Source organism: Rhinopithecus roxellana, chromosome 5, assembly GCF_007565055.1.
Source record: "Rhinopithecus roxellana isolate Shanxi Qingling chromosome 5, ASM756505v1, whole genome shotgun sequence".
NCBI lineage: Eukaryota > Metazoa > Chordata > Mammalia > Primates > Cercopithecidae > Rhinopithecus > Rhinopithecus roxellana.
This window is the reverse complement of record NC_044553.1, coordinates 151,325,414-151,339,896: the sequence shown is the minus strand read 5'-3', so window position 1 is coordinate 151,339,896 and position 14,483 is coordinate 151,325,414. Positions and strand designations below refer to the sequence as shown.

The 14,483-nt window shown below is 39.4% G+C and overlaps 1 protein-coding gene across 2 annotated transcripts in view; it reads right to left on the bottom strand.

Annotated features, from left to right (window-relative positions):
* Positions 1 to 2,921: 2,921 nt before the first annotated feature.
* The window catches only part of GOLGA5 (golgin A5), a 42,479-nt gene continuing 30,917 nt past the window's right edge, over positions 2,922 to 14,483 (bottom strand). The window contains exons 10-13 of one of the 2 annotated variants that reach the window (XM_010384505.2): positions 9,184 to 9,409; positions 7,361 to 7,466; positions 5,540 to 5,603; positions 2,922 to 3,509 (exon numbers count right to left, since the gene is read on the bottom strand). In XM_010384505.2, the coding sequence (XP_010382807.2) occupies positions 3,429 to 3,509; positions 5,540 to 5,603; positions 7,361 to 7,466; positions 9,184 to 9,409 (477 nt within the window). In that variant the 3' untranslated portion in view covers positions 2,922 to 3,428. The remainder of the gene's footprint in view (positions 3,510 to 5,539; positions 5,604 to 7,360; positions 7,467 to 9,183; positions 9,410 to 14,483) is intronic. The other variant, XM_030931182.1, reaches the window with a different exon arrangement.

Sequence of the window (14,483 nt, the reverse complement as noted above, 5' to 3'; positions counted from 1 at the left end):
CTGCCCCACAGGGTGAGATGGGTCTTAGTTTTAAGGTAAAGCTGAACTGCCCTGACCAGACATTCTATTCCCTCATTTACAGAGTTAACAGGGAAAGCCTATTTCCACCATATTTTAATAAAATCCATGCTTTTTCTTCAAAGTTTTTGTTCCATAGAAATAAATATGGCATTTTCTTTTTATTATTTTAAAATGTGTTACCCAGGCTGGTTTCAAATTCCTGAGCTCAAGCAATCCTCCCACCTTGGTCTCCCAAAGTGCTAGGATTACAAGTGTTAGCCAGCACGCCTGGCCCAAACTGGTATTTTTCAGCAAGCAGAAAGTCTAGAGAAAGGGAAATTTTAGAATAATCTTATTTTCCAATTGACAACTATAAATAAAAAGAAGAGCTCTGATAATATATATGTATGTGTAAATCTATGCATACAACTGACAGTGTCTTTAAATAAATACATTGATTTGAGAAGGAAAAACTCCGCTCTCATGCAACCCCTTTAGTTAGGTCAAGAAAGCTTTGTGTCATCTGAGGATAAGTGAATGGTAGCACGTTAAAAAACTGCCTAGTTTGTTAGTAGTCAAGATTCCTGAAACTGAAACCCAATTAAATATTTAAGTAACTGCAGAAAAACAATCCCGGAAGCACGCTGTCAAACTATTTTCAAAGCCAAGAATGTTTAAAGACTGAACAAAGGACTTAGAGACAGCTCAACAAAAGCCAGGAGGACATCCACGGAGATGGAAAGTTTGGCAACACCTGATGATGAAGCATGTGCTGTTTTCTGTTTGAAGTCTGTAACCTGGTTTTAATCATTTTCCAGAAGTACTTCCAAATCAGAAGAGAGGGGAAAAAATACCAAACCTTTAAAATATATTAACAAGGCCAGACGTGGTGGCTCACTCCTGTAATCCCAGCACTTTTGGAGGTCGAGGTGGGCAGATCACCTGAGGTCAAGAGTTGGAGACCAACCTGGCCAACATGGTGAAACCCCATCTCTACTAAAAATACAAAAATTAGCCAGGCGTGGTGGCACATGCCTGTAATCCCAGCTACTCGCGAGAATGAGGCAGGAGAATCACTTGAACCCAGGAGGCGGAAGGTGCAGTAAGCCAAGATCACAACACTGCACTCCAGCCTAGATAATGTGGGACTCTGTCTCAAAAATAATAAAAAATAAAATAAAATAAAATAAAATATAAAATAAATAAAATAAAATAAATAGAATAAAATAAATAGAATAGAATAAAATAAAATATATTCACAAGACTAAACTGTTACTTTATTCTGTTTGAGAGCAACCCTGATTTAACAGCTTAGACAGTAATGGGCTACCACACCTGAGTAAGACTGTGCCGTAAATCCTAGACAGACTTAGTCATGTGCCGCTACCTCCAATCCCAGCATCTGCTTTCATATGATGGGGAACTTGCTGCATTTTTCACCCATGCCAAGTTGAAAAAAAAGGCCCAAACATACCTAAGAAGACCTTTAAAACTTCATTTTCCGATGAAAAATAAGAAACATACGCATCTAATAGTGTACCAGAACCTCTGAAGCATTTATAGGGCTCCTATGTCAATTAAAGTCATGATGGAGACAAAAGAGTAGAAACTTCAGTCAGGCTTTCGGTGAGGTACCAAGCAGACTGCTTCCAAGATGTTCCCCCTGATAGGAAGGACTAAGCCCTTGCACAGCCCAAGATCCACATATATTAATTACCTATGAAGAGAGTAGCCGGGTGACAGAATGACTTAAGAATTCAGAAATGTACAGTGGCTTATGCTTGTAATTCCCACACCTTAGGAGGCCGAGGTGGGAGGACTGCTTGATGCCAGGAGTTTGAGACCAATCTGGGTAACATAGTGAGACCCTGTCTCCACAAAGAAAAAAAGAAAAAAGAAAGAAAGAAAAAAAACTGAGCCAAGCGTGGCGGTGCATGCCTGTAGTCACAATTCCTTTTGAGGCTGAGGTGGGAGGACTGCCTAAGCCCAGGAGTTTGTGGCTGCAGTGAGCTATGATGGTGCCCCTGCACTCTACCCTGGGTGCCACAGTAAGACCCCATTTCTAAAAATTAAAAAAAAAAGAGAGAAAGTTTAAATCAAGTTGGAGGATGTATAGATATAAAAATTAATTCAACATGGATCATAAACTTAAATGGAAAACCTAAAAGCATAAAATTTCTAGATGAAATGATAGAGAAAATCTTCGTAACCTTGGGTTAGGCAAAGGTTTCTGTGATAGGAAGACAAAGTATGAACAAGAAAATTATAAAACTGACAAATTGGACACCTCAAAATTTAAAACTGCTCTTTGCTGGGTGTGGTAGCTTAAGCGTGTAATCCCAGCTACTTGGAAGCCTAAGGCAGGAGGATCACTTGAGTCCAAGAGTTCGAGGCTGCAGCTAGCTATGATTGTGCCACTGAACTCCAGCCTTGGGGACAGAGTAAGACTCTGTCTCTTTAAAAAATAAAAAATAAAAAAAGAATTCAGACATGTGGATGAAACTCAAAACAAATACATTGGACCCAATGTAAAAGAGACAACACAATGGACATTTTCAAACAAAATGTCTCATTTTGAAGAATATCTCTGCACTAGAGTACCTTAAAAAAGCACAGGTTGCTAAGGCAGATTTGATACCTAAATGCTACAAGCAGGGGTTATGAGTATCATGAGCTAATCCAATGTATAGGCTGGAGAAAAGGAAAAAGGGAGGAGGAAGTCAATGAGTGAGTGAATAAGAATCCAAGGAAGACAGCACAGGGAGATGGAAAGGGGAAGACAGGAGCATCCACTGGAAAGAAGTGGCAAACACTAAGAATTACTTACAAGTGACTTCAGCTACTTTCTGGTTCTATACACTAAAGTCCACCTGGAAAGGTGTTGTTTAATGGGGATGAAAAACCATTATTTTAGAAAAGAAAAATGCACATTTTTCTTTTATTTATGTATTTATAAAAAGATTTACACCAATCAGGCCTATAACATGTAAAAAGTAAATCTCCTTGCAAAGTTAAATATATGAAAATCCAAAAGCAGACTGAATTATCAAAAAAGAAAACTTTTTATTTTTGTCACTAAATACAATTAGTTTCCCTGATTATAACCCATAATCAATGTCACCTAACATACAGATGGTCTGTACAGAGATAAACAACCCCAGCAGCTTTCTCTACATATATATTAAGACCACTGAACTCAGAAAAAGCAGAGCTGAGCTTGTTAAATTATTGTCTGTTTTAGAAACTCTTACCATTTAAAGGAAATAGGAAGATTTAGGTGGAATACTTGTATAATAACTTAAAAAGTTAAAAGCTTATAGTGATAAAATAATCTTGTGCACTGTTCTCAGAAATTTTAGGCAACTGGCCTTCTTGCAGATCCCAAGTCTACAAAAAGACAACCAATCACTGCAACAACTGGGCTTGGTTCATTTGCCATATGGTTGGTCGTGGTGCATTTCTGGTGTATAAGTCAACAGAACAATCATGACCCAGAGGTGGAGCAAAGCCTAGAGAAAGAAAAAGCAATTTGTGGATTAGCCAATAAACCAATCTTTACCAAAGGCCCACTGTACACTGAGGGCAGGCATTATGTCTTACCTGCCTCTGTATCCCCTATGGGACACATGAAGGAATGAATGAAACAAACAACTAAATGAGCTCAGTGCAATGGAGGGTAATAAAGACTTGCTACTCCTACAGAATTCAGTTGAGAGGAGTAAGCCCTGAACTTCAACACATTCACAATATGCACGTGTATGCAAAATAATCAATCAGGTGATTATAATGCAGAGTGATTAAAACTGCTAGATACACATGAAGTTGGTTAGAAAACATTTTTAGAACAGTTATAGTTGGTATTTTGAAAGAGAGTTTAACCAATGTTTGGTGAAGAAGAGATGGGAAAATATTCTAGATAGGAATAAAGTGTCAGGTTTCAGAGGCTGACCTAGGGCCCAGAACATGATCCACAGTGACAAATTTAATTCCCTCATGGCAGTACTGAAATGATACAAGATTCCATTCGTTCTTGTCGCCCAGGCTGGACTACAAAGCCTCACCACTTTGTAGTGTGCCAGAGATCACATCTCCTGGGCACTATCTCATGACAGTGCCTGTGTTACTCATAATCACTAACACCTGGGAAATCAACCCCTCTGGGGCATATTCTGAATGCTTTCTGATGGCATTCAATTTTTTTTGTACTCCCCATGCTTTTCTTCTTAAAAACTTGTTATTATGCTAGGTGCAGTAGCTCATGCCTGTTATCTCAGCACTTTGGGAGGCTGCGGCGGGCAGATCACTTGAGGTCAGGAGTTCGAGATCAGCTTGGCCAACAGAGTGAAAACCCATTTCCTAAATACACAAAAATTGCCAACATAGTGAAAACCCATCTCCTAAACATACAAAAATTCGCTGGGTGCAGTGGCGCGTGCCTGTACCCCCAGCTACTCAGGAGGTTGAGGCAGGAGAATCGCTTGAACCCGGGAGGCGGAGATTGCAGTGAGCCAAGATCATGCCACTGCACTCCAGCCTGGGTGACAGAGCAAGACTCAGTCTCAGAACACAAAACAAAACAAAACAAAAATACAAAACCTGTTATTTAAAGGAATAACTCTTCCCTCTAGTGGATCACAGAGAAATTTCTTTTTAAAGAAAAGACATTTCATTTCGTTTTAAAGAAGTTTCTTTTCAAGAAAACAGCCCATCTTAATTCAACCCAACTACTTTTAGACATACCCACTCCAAATAGTAGCCTTCTTAGGCACACAGTACAAGCAAAATAGCATCCCAAACTACCATAACCATTTTACTAGAGGCAAGAAATCTGGGAGAAAATAAATCAACCTTGAGGCTCTTTTAGAAAATAAAGCAAAACACATGAAAACAATTAAAGCAACTGTACAACATCAAGATAAAAAACTGTTTTGTATTCAAATTATTTTTATCATTAGAAGGGCTTTAAAATGGAGGTAACTATTAGACTGCATTTAAGTTAATTTCATTTGTAGGAAAAGTCTTTGAGGAATTCATATTCTAGACATAATGAATTGTCAATTTATACTCTACCAAAAGAAATCTTAATTACTAAAACTGAGTTCTCTCTTTCCAAACTGTCTGCTGGCTGGGTGCAGTGGTGCATGCCTGTTGTCCCAGCACTTTGGAAGGCCAAGGTGGAGGATCACTTGAGCCCAGAAGTTTGAGACCATCCTGGGCAACATGGTGAAACCCTATCTCTACAAAAAATACAAAAATTAGCTGGATGTGGTGGTGCACGCCTGTAGTCCCAGCTACTTAGGAGTCAAAGGTGGGAGGATGGCTCGAGCCTGGGAGGTAGAGGCAGCAGTAAGCCAAGATCGCACCACTGCACTCCAGCCTTGGCACAAGAGCCAGACCGTGTTTCAAAAAAAAAATTGATTGCTAAAACATCAATAAGATCAGCAGCCAAAAAAAAAAACTAGTTAAAAATAAAAAAAATTAAAAAAAAAACTAGTTAAAAATCAAATGCAGCATTGTTTTTTCAAACAAGTGTACTCACCATATATATAATTACAAAAACTCGCGCTATGGGGTATCTTCGGAGAAAAATTCCCAGGCGAATACTGTGCAGACACAGGTGTGGGGGAGAGAGGAGAGAGGAGAAGAGAGTCACACTCAAAACAAATCTTCCTGTGGTAATATCTAATGATGCTGACAAATTTCATTCATTTAAACTATGTGGCTACCACAGAAGAACAATGTTTATAGCAGACTGTTAAATGATTACTTGAAATAGTAATACAGAAATAGTAATATAGAAATGATAAAATGCTTTTATCATTATTTGGGGCTTGGCTGTTAAACTTCAGCACAGGTATTTCTTTTAATTCTAGGGTCACAATTGCAGGATGCAAACTTGATCCCTCTCTAAATCTTTTTTTTTTTTTTTTTTTGAGACAGAGTTTCACTCTTGTCGCCCAGGCTGGAGTGCAATGGCACGATCTCTGCCCACTGCAACCTCTGCTTCCTGGGTTCAAGCAATTCTCCAGCCTCAGCCTCCCGAGTAGCTGGGATTACAGGCATGCCGCTACCACCACACCTGGCTAATTTTTTTGTATTTTTAGTAGAAACAGGGTTTCACCATGTTGGCCAGGCTGCTCTCAAACTCCTGACCTCAGGTGATCCGCCTGCCTCAGCCTCCCAAAGTGGTGGGATTACAGACGTGAGCCACCACACCCAGCCTAAATCTTTTTTAGCGGAATTAAAGAAGTTACGAAAGATAAGGTGGGTGTCAACTATGTGACTGGGGAAAGAAGGAGTCTGGTTGGCATTAACCTGCAAATAGCTAATCTAGAAGCTTTTGCACAGATACATGCTTCTAAAAGGTACAAAACTATAAAAACTCATGCATTTGAATAAATAGTGTGGAAGCAATATACTGTCCAGACCTATTACGCCTCTGCAACATTTTTTCCCCCTATCAAAACAGGTACATGTAGAAGCAAATACCCCTTTTTCTGCTTCTTTCATTGCCACTAGCACAATGTCTTGCACATAGGTTCTCAAACAACTATGTATGTTGAATAAATGAATAGTTGAACTAGATGTGCTTGATTTGGAGATAATGGCTGTGGCACCCTATTTCTGAGGCTTGGCACCCTATTTCTGAGGCTTCAGTCATCTTGGTATATCATTCTTCTTATTTTTAATACGATAGCTCAATTCTGACACAAAAAGGTAAAAAAAGATTATGCCACAATTCATTAAAACTTTTCATTATAAACACTACAAAGAAAAAAAGGCACAGTAGATTATTTAGACAAGAACCTTATCAAGGCTATATGTAAACTATTAAAGTATTTTTTTGATAAGGCAGATGTCTGCTAATATAAAAACTTACATATAAACATAAATTTTGTTATCTAGGTAAAATATATAATACAATGAGTACTGTTCAGTTATATATAGTAGCATCTTTTATTCTAATCACATGATAAAATTCTGGGATAAAACATTCAAATGGATACTTTTACATGAAGCAGAGGCTTTCTCAATAAAATCTAATGAAGTTTTTAAAAACAGAATTTATTATAGAAAGAAGAGATACAGTCAGGGTTAATCATCTTCAATAAAATGTAGGCATTGGCAGACCTCTTGACATAATTTCCTGACACTGAAATCTCATGAAAGGAGTAAGTCACTTTGTGAAAGTGTAATGTAACTGTAAAATAAATAAAAACGTATATAAGTGTAAAATCTCATGAAAGGAGTAAGTCACTTTAAATATAGACTCTGTCTGATGGGAGTCACTGTGATTGAAACCCTGAAAAACATAAAAACAGCTGATGGTCCATCACTCATCCCTACTGGCTGTGCTTACCTAAACTGATCAATTGAACTAGCAGCTTTGCGAACTTTTCCGTACATTCCTGCCAGATTAGTTTCTGTGTCATTAAAAAGAACAGGAACATTTCGCAGACGAGTGCCTGTTTAAATAAAAAAATAAATTAATGTACTGACATAAAAATTAACTAAGACAATTATAATAGGAAATACACTGGATTACATGTGGAAGAAATTTTCAAGGGCAACTTTCTAAGCATCACCCCCAAGTAGATGAAACGATAAAGAAAGGACAGGTAAATCTGATGACATAAATGTTTACACGTCCGTATCCACAACAAGAAAACTTTTTTAAATAAGATGATTTTAGCAAAAATTAAGAAATTTACAAATACTAAGTGTTAATGGGCCCTTTGTTCCTGTGTGAGGAGGAGTGAGGCCGGGTGGTCTTTCCATGAAGCAGAGGACTCCCAAATGTGTACTCCAGCCCAGAGGCTTCCTCCCCTGCCAGACTCATCCAACTGCCTATTCACTTCCATCTGCATGTCTAATAGGCACCCCAAAGCCTGCCCAACACTACAATTTGGAGTTCTTGCCTTAGCTGTCAACCTGCCTCAGCTGCCATTTCCCTGTCTCAGGACATCACAATTCCAATCCTTCCATTTGCTCAGGCCAAAACCCTTGACTCCTTTCTCTCAAACTCCGTATCTGATCTGCCAGCATATTCTGTCAACTCACCTTTAAAATAAATTCTCAGTCCACCCTCACAATCCCACTCAGTTCTAGACTACCATCTCTCACATGGATTACTGCAATGGCTACCCACCCACCTCTGGCCTCCTCTCGCCCTGTCTCCCTGCTTCCACTTTTAGCCCTTTGCAGTCTATTCTTGACACAGCAGTCAGAGGCAGCCTATTAAAGTGCAAGTCTGTCCCCCCTCTCAAGATCCTTCAATGGCTTCCTACCTCATTCAGAGTAAACGTCCCCATATGGGCCTCAACAGCCTACTCCAAGCTCTCTGGATTCATCTTACACAAGTGTCTTCTCCACTCAGTCTACTCCAGAGGCCCTGGCCTCCTTGTTATTCCTGAAACATGCCAGGAACATGCCTGCCTCAGGGCCTTTGTGCCTGCTCTTTCTGCCTGGAACACTTTTTTTCTATGCCTCCTCATTGTTCACTATCTTACCTCCTTTGGGACTTTAAAGCAGTGAAACTTTTCAGTGAGGTCTTCCCTGTCCACCCTATTTAAATTACAATGCCATTGCCATACCTGGCACCCAGTATCTCTTAAACAATATTTTTTTGTTAAAAGAAATAAAGCCAAAGAACTGAGAAATTTGCTGAATGACAATTTGTAGACTTTATGAAGTTTCAAGACTAAAAATCTGATCTGTTGATGCTTATACTATCTTACACATTTTTTTATTACATACATTGGGAATCTATAGATTTCTTTATTAAAATTATAGAGCACAGATATGGTTATGCGCACCAGGTATTAGCTCTAATACTCGTAACTATTTACTAGATTATTAAAGCAAATCTTGTTTCAAGTGTCCTGAAAGCTCCTCTCTACTGAACTTCTCGCCTTATCAGCATCTTCTTCTTAAGTATCTCAGACATTTCAATATAATTATCAATCCTCAGACTATTTTCCCCAAGTCTAATACCAGTGAGGAATATTAACCAGTCTATTATCTGGTTCACTAACAATACTAAACAGTGCATGGCCCAGGTCTCATATCAGAAAATTGAGTCCTTCATTGGATGAACTTTCTTTCAAATAAAAATGGTCCTTCTGTAATTTTTCAAAACCATGTTTTAATGAAATGTTCTTTTGAGATTCCTTTTTTGGTTACCTTCACCATTGTCAATTCCAGACATATTAATCGAGGACCCATTACTACTACTTCCAGAGGCGGAGTTCATCTGCTGTTCGAGGCGCTCCAGTTGAAAGACCAGGGAGTTCTTTTCTGTGCTGAGACTCTCCAGCATGGTCTGTTTCTGGATGAGAGTCTCTGTTAGCTGGTGGAGTCGATTTTCTAATTCAGACTGACTGCTATTGCTTAAAGTTTTATTGGTAAGCTGAAAGAGAAAGTGTTCACAAAATTGGTACATAAAATGAAAGTCCTACAATACAGAAATCACACTACTACATTTTCATAGGTAAACTGTGGCATTCATGGATTTCTCTAAACGCTATACTGACTCAACGTCTACAGAAGTGATTTTCAAAAACAGTGGGGTCATGAAATCAATTTGGTGGGTCAAAATCAGCATCTAAAAAAATGCAATAGAATAGAATGGGACATATTCTGATATTTATGTAACACATAGTATATAAAAGTATAATTTTGTGAAACTCCTGTTTCGGTTTTGTACATGTAAGTGCATGTGAGTATTGAGACAGGATGTAAACTGTATTTCTTACTGAGGCATCACGGTCAAAATATTTCAAAGCATGGGTTTAGAGGACACAATCCATACTTTTCAATGGGGATTCAAAAGCCTCTATCATTCAACAGTTATGGTGTAGTGCAAAGATCACACTCTGAGGTTTTCATCTCTGCTCTGCAATTTTCAAGCTATTTGACTTCGGGTAAATTGCTGTACTTCTCTGAATCTGTTTCCTCATCTGTACGTGAAGATGACAGCACCTGTTGCACATGGTATTTAGCGACAGTAAATGATAGTTGTCCTAGGAGGCTCTGGCTGAAAGTTGGTACTTAACAACTTCCTTCGTTCCATGTTCTATCTGGTAGTGTCTATGTCTGTCACCATCTCCCTCTACTCTCATCCAGCCTCTGCTTTGCCGGCCACATTTCCTCTATTTGGAAACAGTCCTCTTCTCTTATCTAGGCTCCACCTGCCTTTCTTTCTTATAAATCCTTTACAGCACTCCCCACAAATTCAGCACACCACAACAAATAACTACCAGATGGAATTATATTGAATATAAACTAAGATTTACTACTTTAAAAAGAATGCTCCATTTTAATATTGCACTGTGATCCCCTAATCAACATACTTCATACTCTTTGTTGAAGTCCTCTCCAATCACTCTAGCCCAGGTTAATCTTAGCCTTCTTGGTAAGTGTCTTGGTATTTATCAGTCACTCCGATAACGCTGTTTTATGGGAGTCAATTTCGCCTCCTCAATGAAACTGTAAGTCAGCTTCATGTGGGTAAGAATCATTGTCTACATCAATACAGGTTTGAAAAAAGTTTGATCTAAGTTTAAAATCCCAGCTCTGACATTTCCTAGCTACAATATCTTGGGAAAGCTATTAAATCTGAGCCTATTTCCTTGTTCATGGATACGATGTTTACTTAAATTAATATATAAAACACCTAACATGCTACCTGTCATATGGCAGGCACTTAAAAAATTAGCTTCCTTTCTTATGAATTCTTTACAGCACTCCCCACAAATTAAGCACACCACAACAAATAACAACTAGATGGAATTTCAGTATAAACTAAAGTTTACTATTTTTAAAAGAATGCTCAATTTTAGGATTGTACTATGATCCCCTAATCAACATACTTCAAGATTTTTTAATCAAGGTAAAACCTATATAGTGAAATACCCAGGTATTAAGCATAAAATGAATTGTGACAAATGTTTGACGGCATAGCCAACATCCAGATCAAAACAAAGAATATTTCCATCACCCTAGACAACCACTATTCTGATTTCTATTACCAGAATTTAGTTTTGCCTATTCTTGAATTTCTTATGAGTGGAATCACACAGTATGAATCCTTTTGCATATGGCTTTAAAAAAAAAAATTCATCTGAGTTGTGTTAGTTTGCCGAATGGTGTGCAATTTGTTTATCCATTAGGGGCTGATAGACATTTGAGTTGTTTCCAATTTGGGCTATTTATGAACAAGTATGTTATAAATATTCATGTACAAGTCTTCTTGTGGTCATACGTCTTCATTTACACTGGGTAAACACCTAAGGTCACAGGTTAGATGTATGTTAGCCTTATCAGAAATAGCCAGTTTTCCAAAGTGGTTGTGCTGCTGTGCACTTCTACCAGCAGCGGGTGAGAGTTCCAGCTGCACCACATCCTCACCAACACGTGCTACTGCCAATCTTTTCCATTTCAGCCATTCTAGTGGGTGTGTGGTAGTATATCTTAGTGATGACTCTGAGCACCTATTCACATGCTTATTTCATCATTCATACACAGGCACACCTCAAAGATAATATGGGTTTGGTTCACTGGAATAAAGTGAATATTGCAATAAAGTCAGTCACATGAATTTTTTGGTTTCTCAGTACATATAAAAGTTATAGTTAGCCCAGGTGTGGTGACTCACGCATGTAATTCCAGCACTTTGGGAGGTCAAGGTAGGACTGCTTGAGTCCAGGAATTCAAAACCAGCTTGGGCAATGTATTAAGACCCCACCTCTACAAAAATTTTACAAATTAGCCAAGTGTGGTGGCGCATGCCTGTAGTCCCGGCTCCTCGGGGGCGGCTGAGGTGGGAGGACCACTAGAGCCTGGGAGGTCGAGGCTGTAGTGAGCTGCCATCGCACCACTGCACTCCAGCCCGGGTGACAAAGCAATATCCTGTCTCCAAAAACAACAACAACAAAAAGCCGTATTTACAATATACTGTAGTGTATTAAGAGTGCAGTAGCATTATGTCTAAAATAACAATGTGCATATTTTAAATCAGGGATGTCCAATCTTTTGGCTTTCCTGGGCCCCAGTGGAAGAATTATCTTGGGCCACACATAAAATACACTAACACTAATGATAGCTAATGAGGTAAAAAAAAAAAAATCACAAAAAAATCTCATAATGATTTAAGTTTACGAATTTGTGTTGGGTTGACTATGGGTCAGACAAGTTTGCTTTTTTTTTGAGACGGAGTTTCACTCTGCGTCCCAGGCTGGAGTGCGATGGTGTGATCTCGGCTCACTGAAACCTCTGCCTCTCGGGTTCAAGTGATTCTCCTGCCTCAGCCTCCTGAGTAGCTGGGATTACAGATGCCTGCCACCATGCCTGGCTAATTTTGTATTTTTAGTAGAGATGGGGTTTCACCATGCTGGTCAGGCTGGTCTCAAACTCCTGACCTCAGATGATCCACCCGCCTCAGCCTCCCAAAGTGCTGGGATTACAGGTGTGAACTACCACACCCGGCCCACGCTTGCTTTAAATAAACACGCTAACCATCATTTGAGCCTTCAGTGAGTCCTAATCTTTTTGTTGATGGAGAGTCTTGCCTTGATGTTGATGGCTGCTGACTGATCAGAATGGTGGCTGCTGAAGGCTGGGGGTAGATGTGGTAATTTCTTAAAATAAGATAACAACAAAGTTTGTCACATTGATGGATTCTTCCTTTCACGAAAGATTTCCCAGTAGCATGTAACAATGCTTGATAGTATTTTACTCACAGCAGAACATCTTTCAAAACTGGAGTCAATCCTTTCACACCCTGCCACTGCTTCATCAACTAAGTTAATGTAGTATTCTAAATTCTTTGTTGTCATTTCAACAATGTTCACAGGATCTTCACCAAAAGTGGATTCCATTTTAAGAAACCACTTTCTTAGCTCATCAGTAAGAAGCAATTCCTCATCTGTTCAAGTTTTATAATGAGATTGCAGCAATTTAGCCACATCTTCAGGCTCCATTTCTAATTCTAGTTCTCTGGCTATTTCTACCACATGTGCAATTACTTCCTCCAATGAAGTCTTGAACTCCTCAAAGCCATCCTTGAGGGTTGGAATCAGTTTCTTCCACACTCCTGTTAACGTTGATATTTTGGCCTCCTCCCATGAATCACAAATGTTCTTAATGGCATCTAGTGTAGTGAATCCTTTCCAGAAGGTTCTCAATTGACTGTGCCTCAAGATCCAATTGAGGAATCTATGGCAGTAATAGCCTTATAAAAAGTATGTCTTAAGCGATAAGACTCACCAGGCATGGTGGCTCACTCCTGTAATCTAGGCACTCTCGGAGGCTGAGAGGGGAGGATTACTTGAGCCTAGGAGTTTAAGACCAGCCTGGGGAACATAGTGAGACCTAATTTCTAAAAACAATAAACAAAATTAGCTAGGCATGGTAGCTTACACTTGTAATCCCAGCCACTTGGGAAACTGAGGTTGGAGGATCACTTGAGCCCAGGAGGTGGAGGTTACAGTGAGCCAAAATCACACCACTGCATTCCAGTCTGGGTGACAGAGTGGGACGTTGTCTCAAATTAACTGGTCAGGTGCAGTGGCTCATGCCTGTAATCCCAGAACTTTCGGAGGTTGAGGCAGGTGGACTGCTTGAGGCCAGGAGTTCGAGACCAACCTGGCCAACATGGCAAAACCCCATCTCTACCAAAAATACAAAAATTAGCCCACTGTAGTGGCACACACCAGTAATCCCAGTTACTTGGGAGACTCAGGCACAAGAACTGCTTGAACCCAAGAGGCAGAGGTTGCAGTGAGCTGAGATCAGGCCACTGCACTCCAGTCTGGGCAACAGAATCAGGCTCTGTCTCAAGAAATAAAAATAAGAAAGTTAATTAATTTAATTAAATAATGAGACTTGAAAGTCAAAATTATACCTTGGCCTGCCAAATGGATATTGTATTAGCAGGTATGAAAACAACATTAATCTCCTTGTACAGCTCTATTAGAGTTCTTGGGTGACCAGGAGTGTTGTCAATAAGCAGTAACGTTTTTTTTTTTTTTTTTTTTTTTTTTAATTTAATTATACTTTAAGTTCTAGGGTACATGTGCATAACGTGCAGGTTTGTTACATATGTATACTTATGCCATGTTGGTGTGCTGCACCCATCAATTCATCATTTATATCATGTATAACTCCCCAATGCAATCCCTCCCTCCTCCCCCCTCCCCCCTCCCTATGATAGGCCCCAGTGCGTGATGTTCCCCTTCCCGAGTCCAAGTGATCTCATTGTTCAGTTCCCACCTATGAGTGAGAACATGCGGTGTTTGGTTTTCTCTTCTTGTGATAGTTTGCTAAGAATGATGGTTTCCAGCTGCATCCATGTCACTACAAGGGACACAAACTCATCCTTTTTTATGGCTGCATAGTATTCCATGGTGTATATGTGCCACATTTTCTTAATCCAGTCTGTCACAGATGGACATTTGGGTTGATTCCAAGTCTTTGCTATTGTG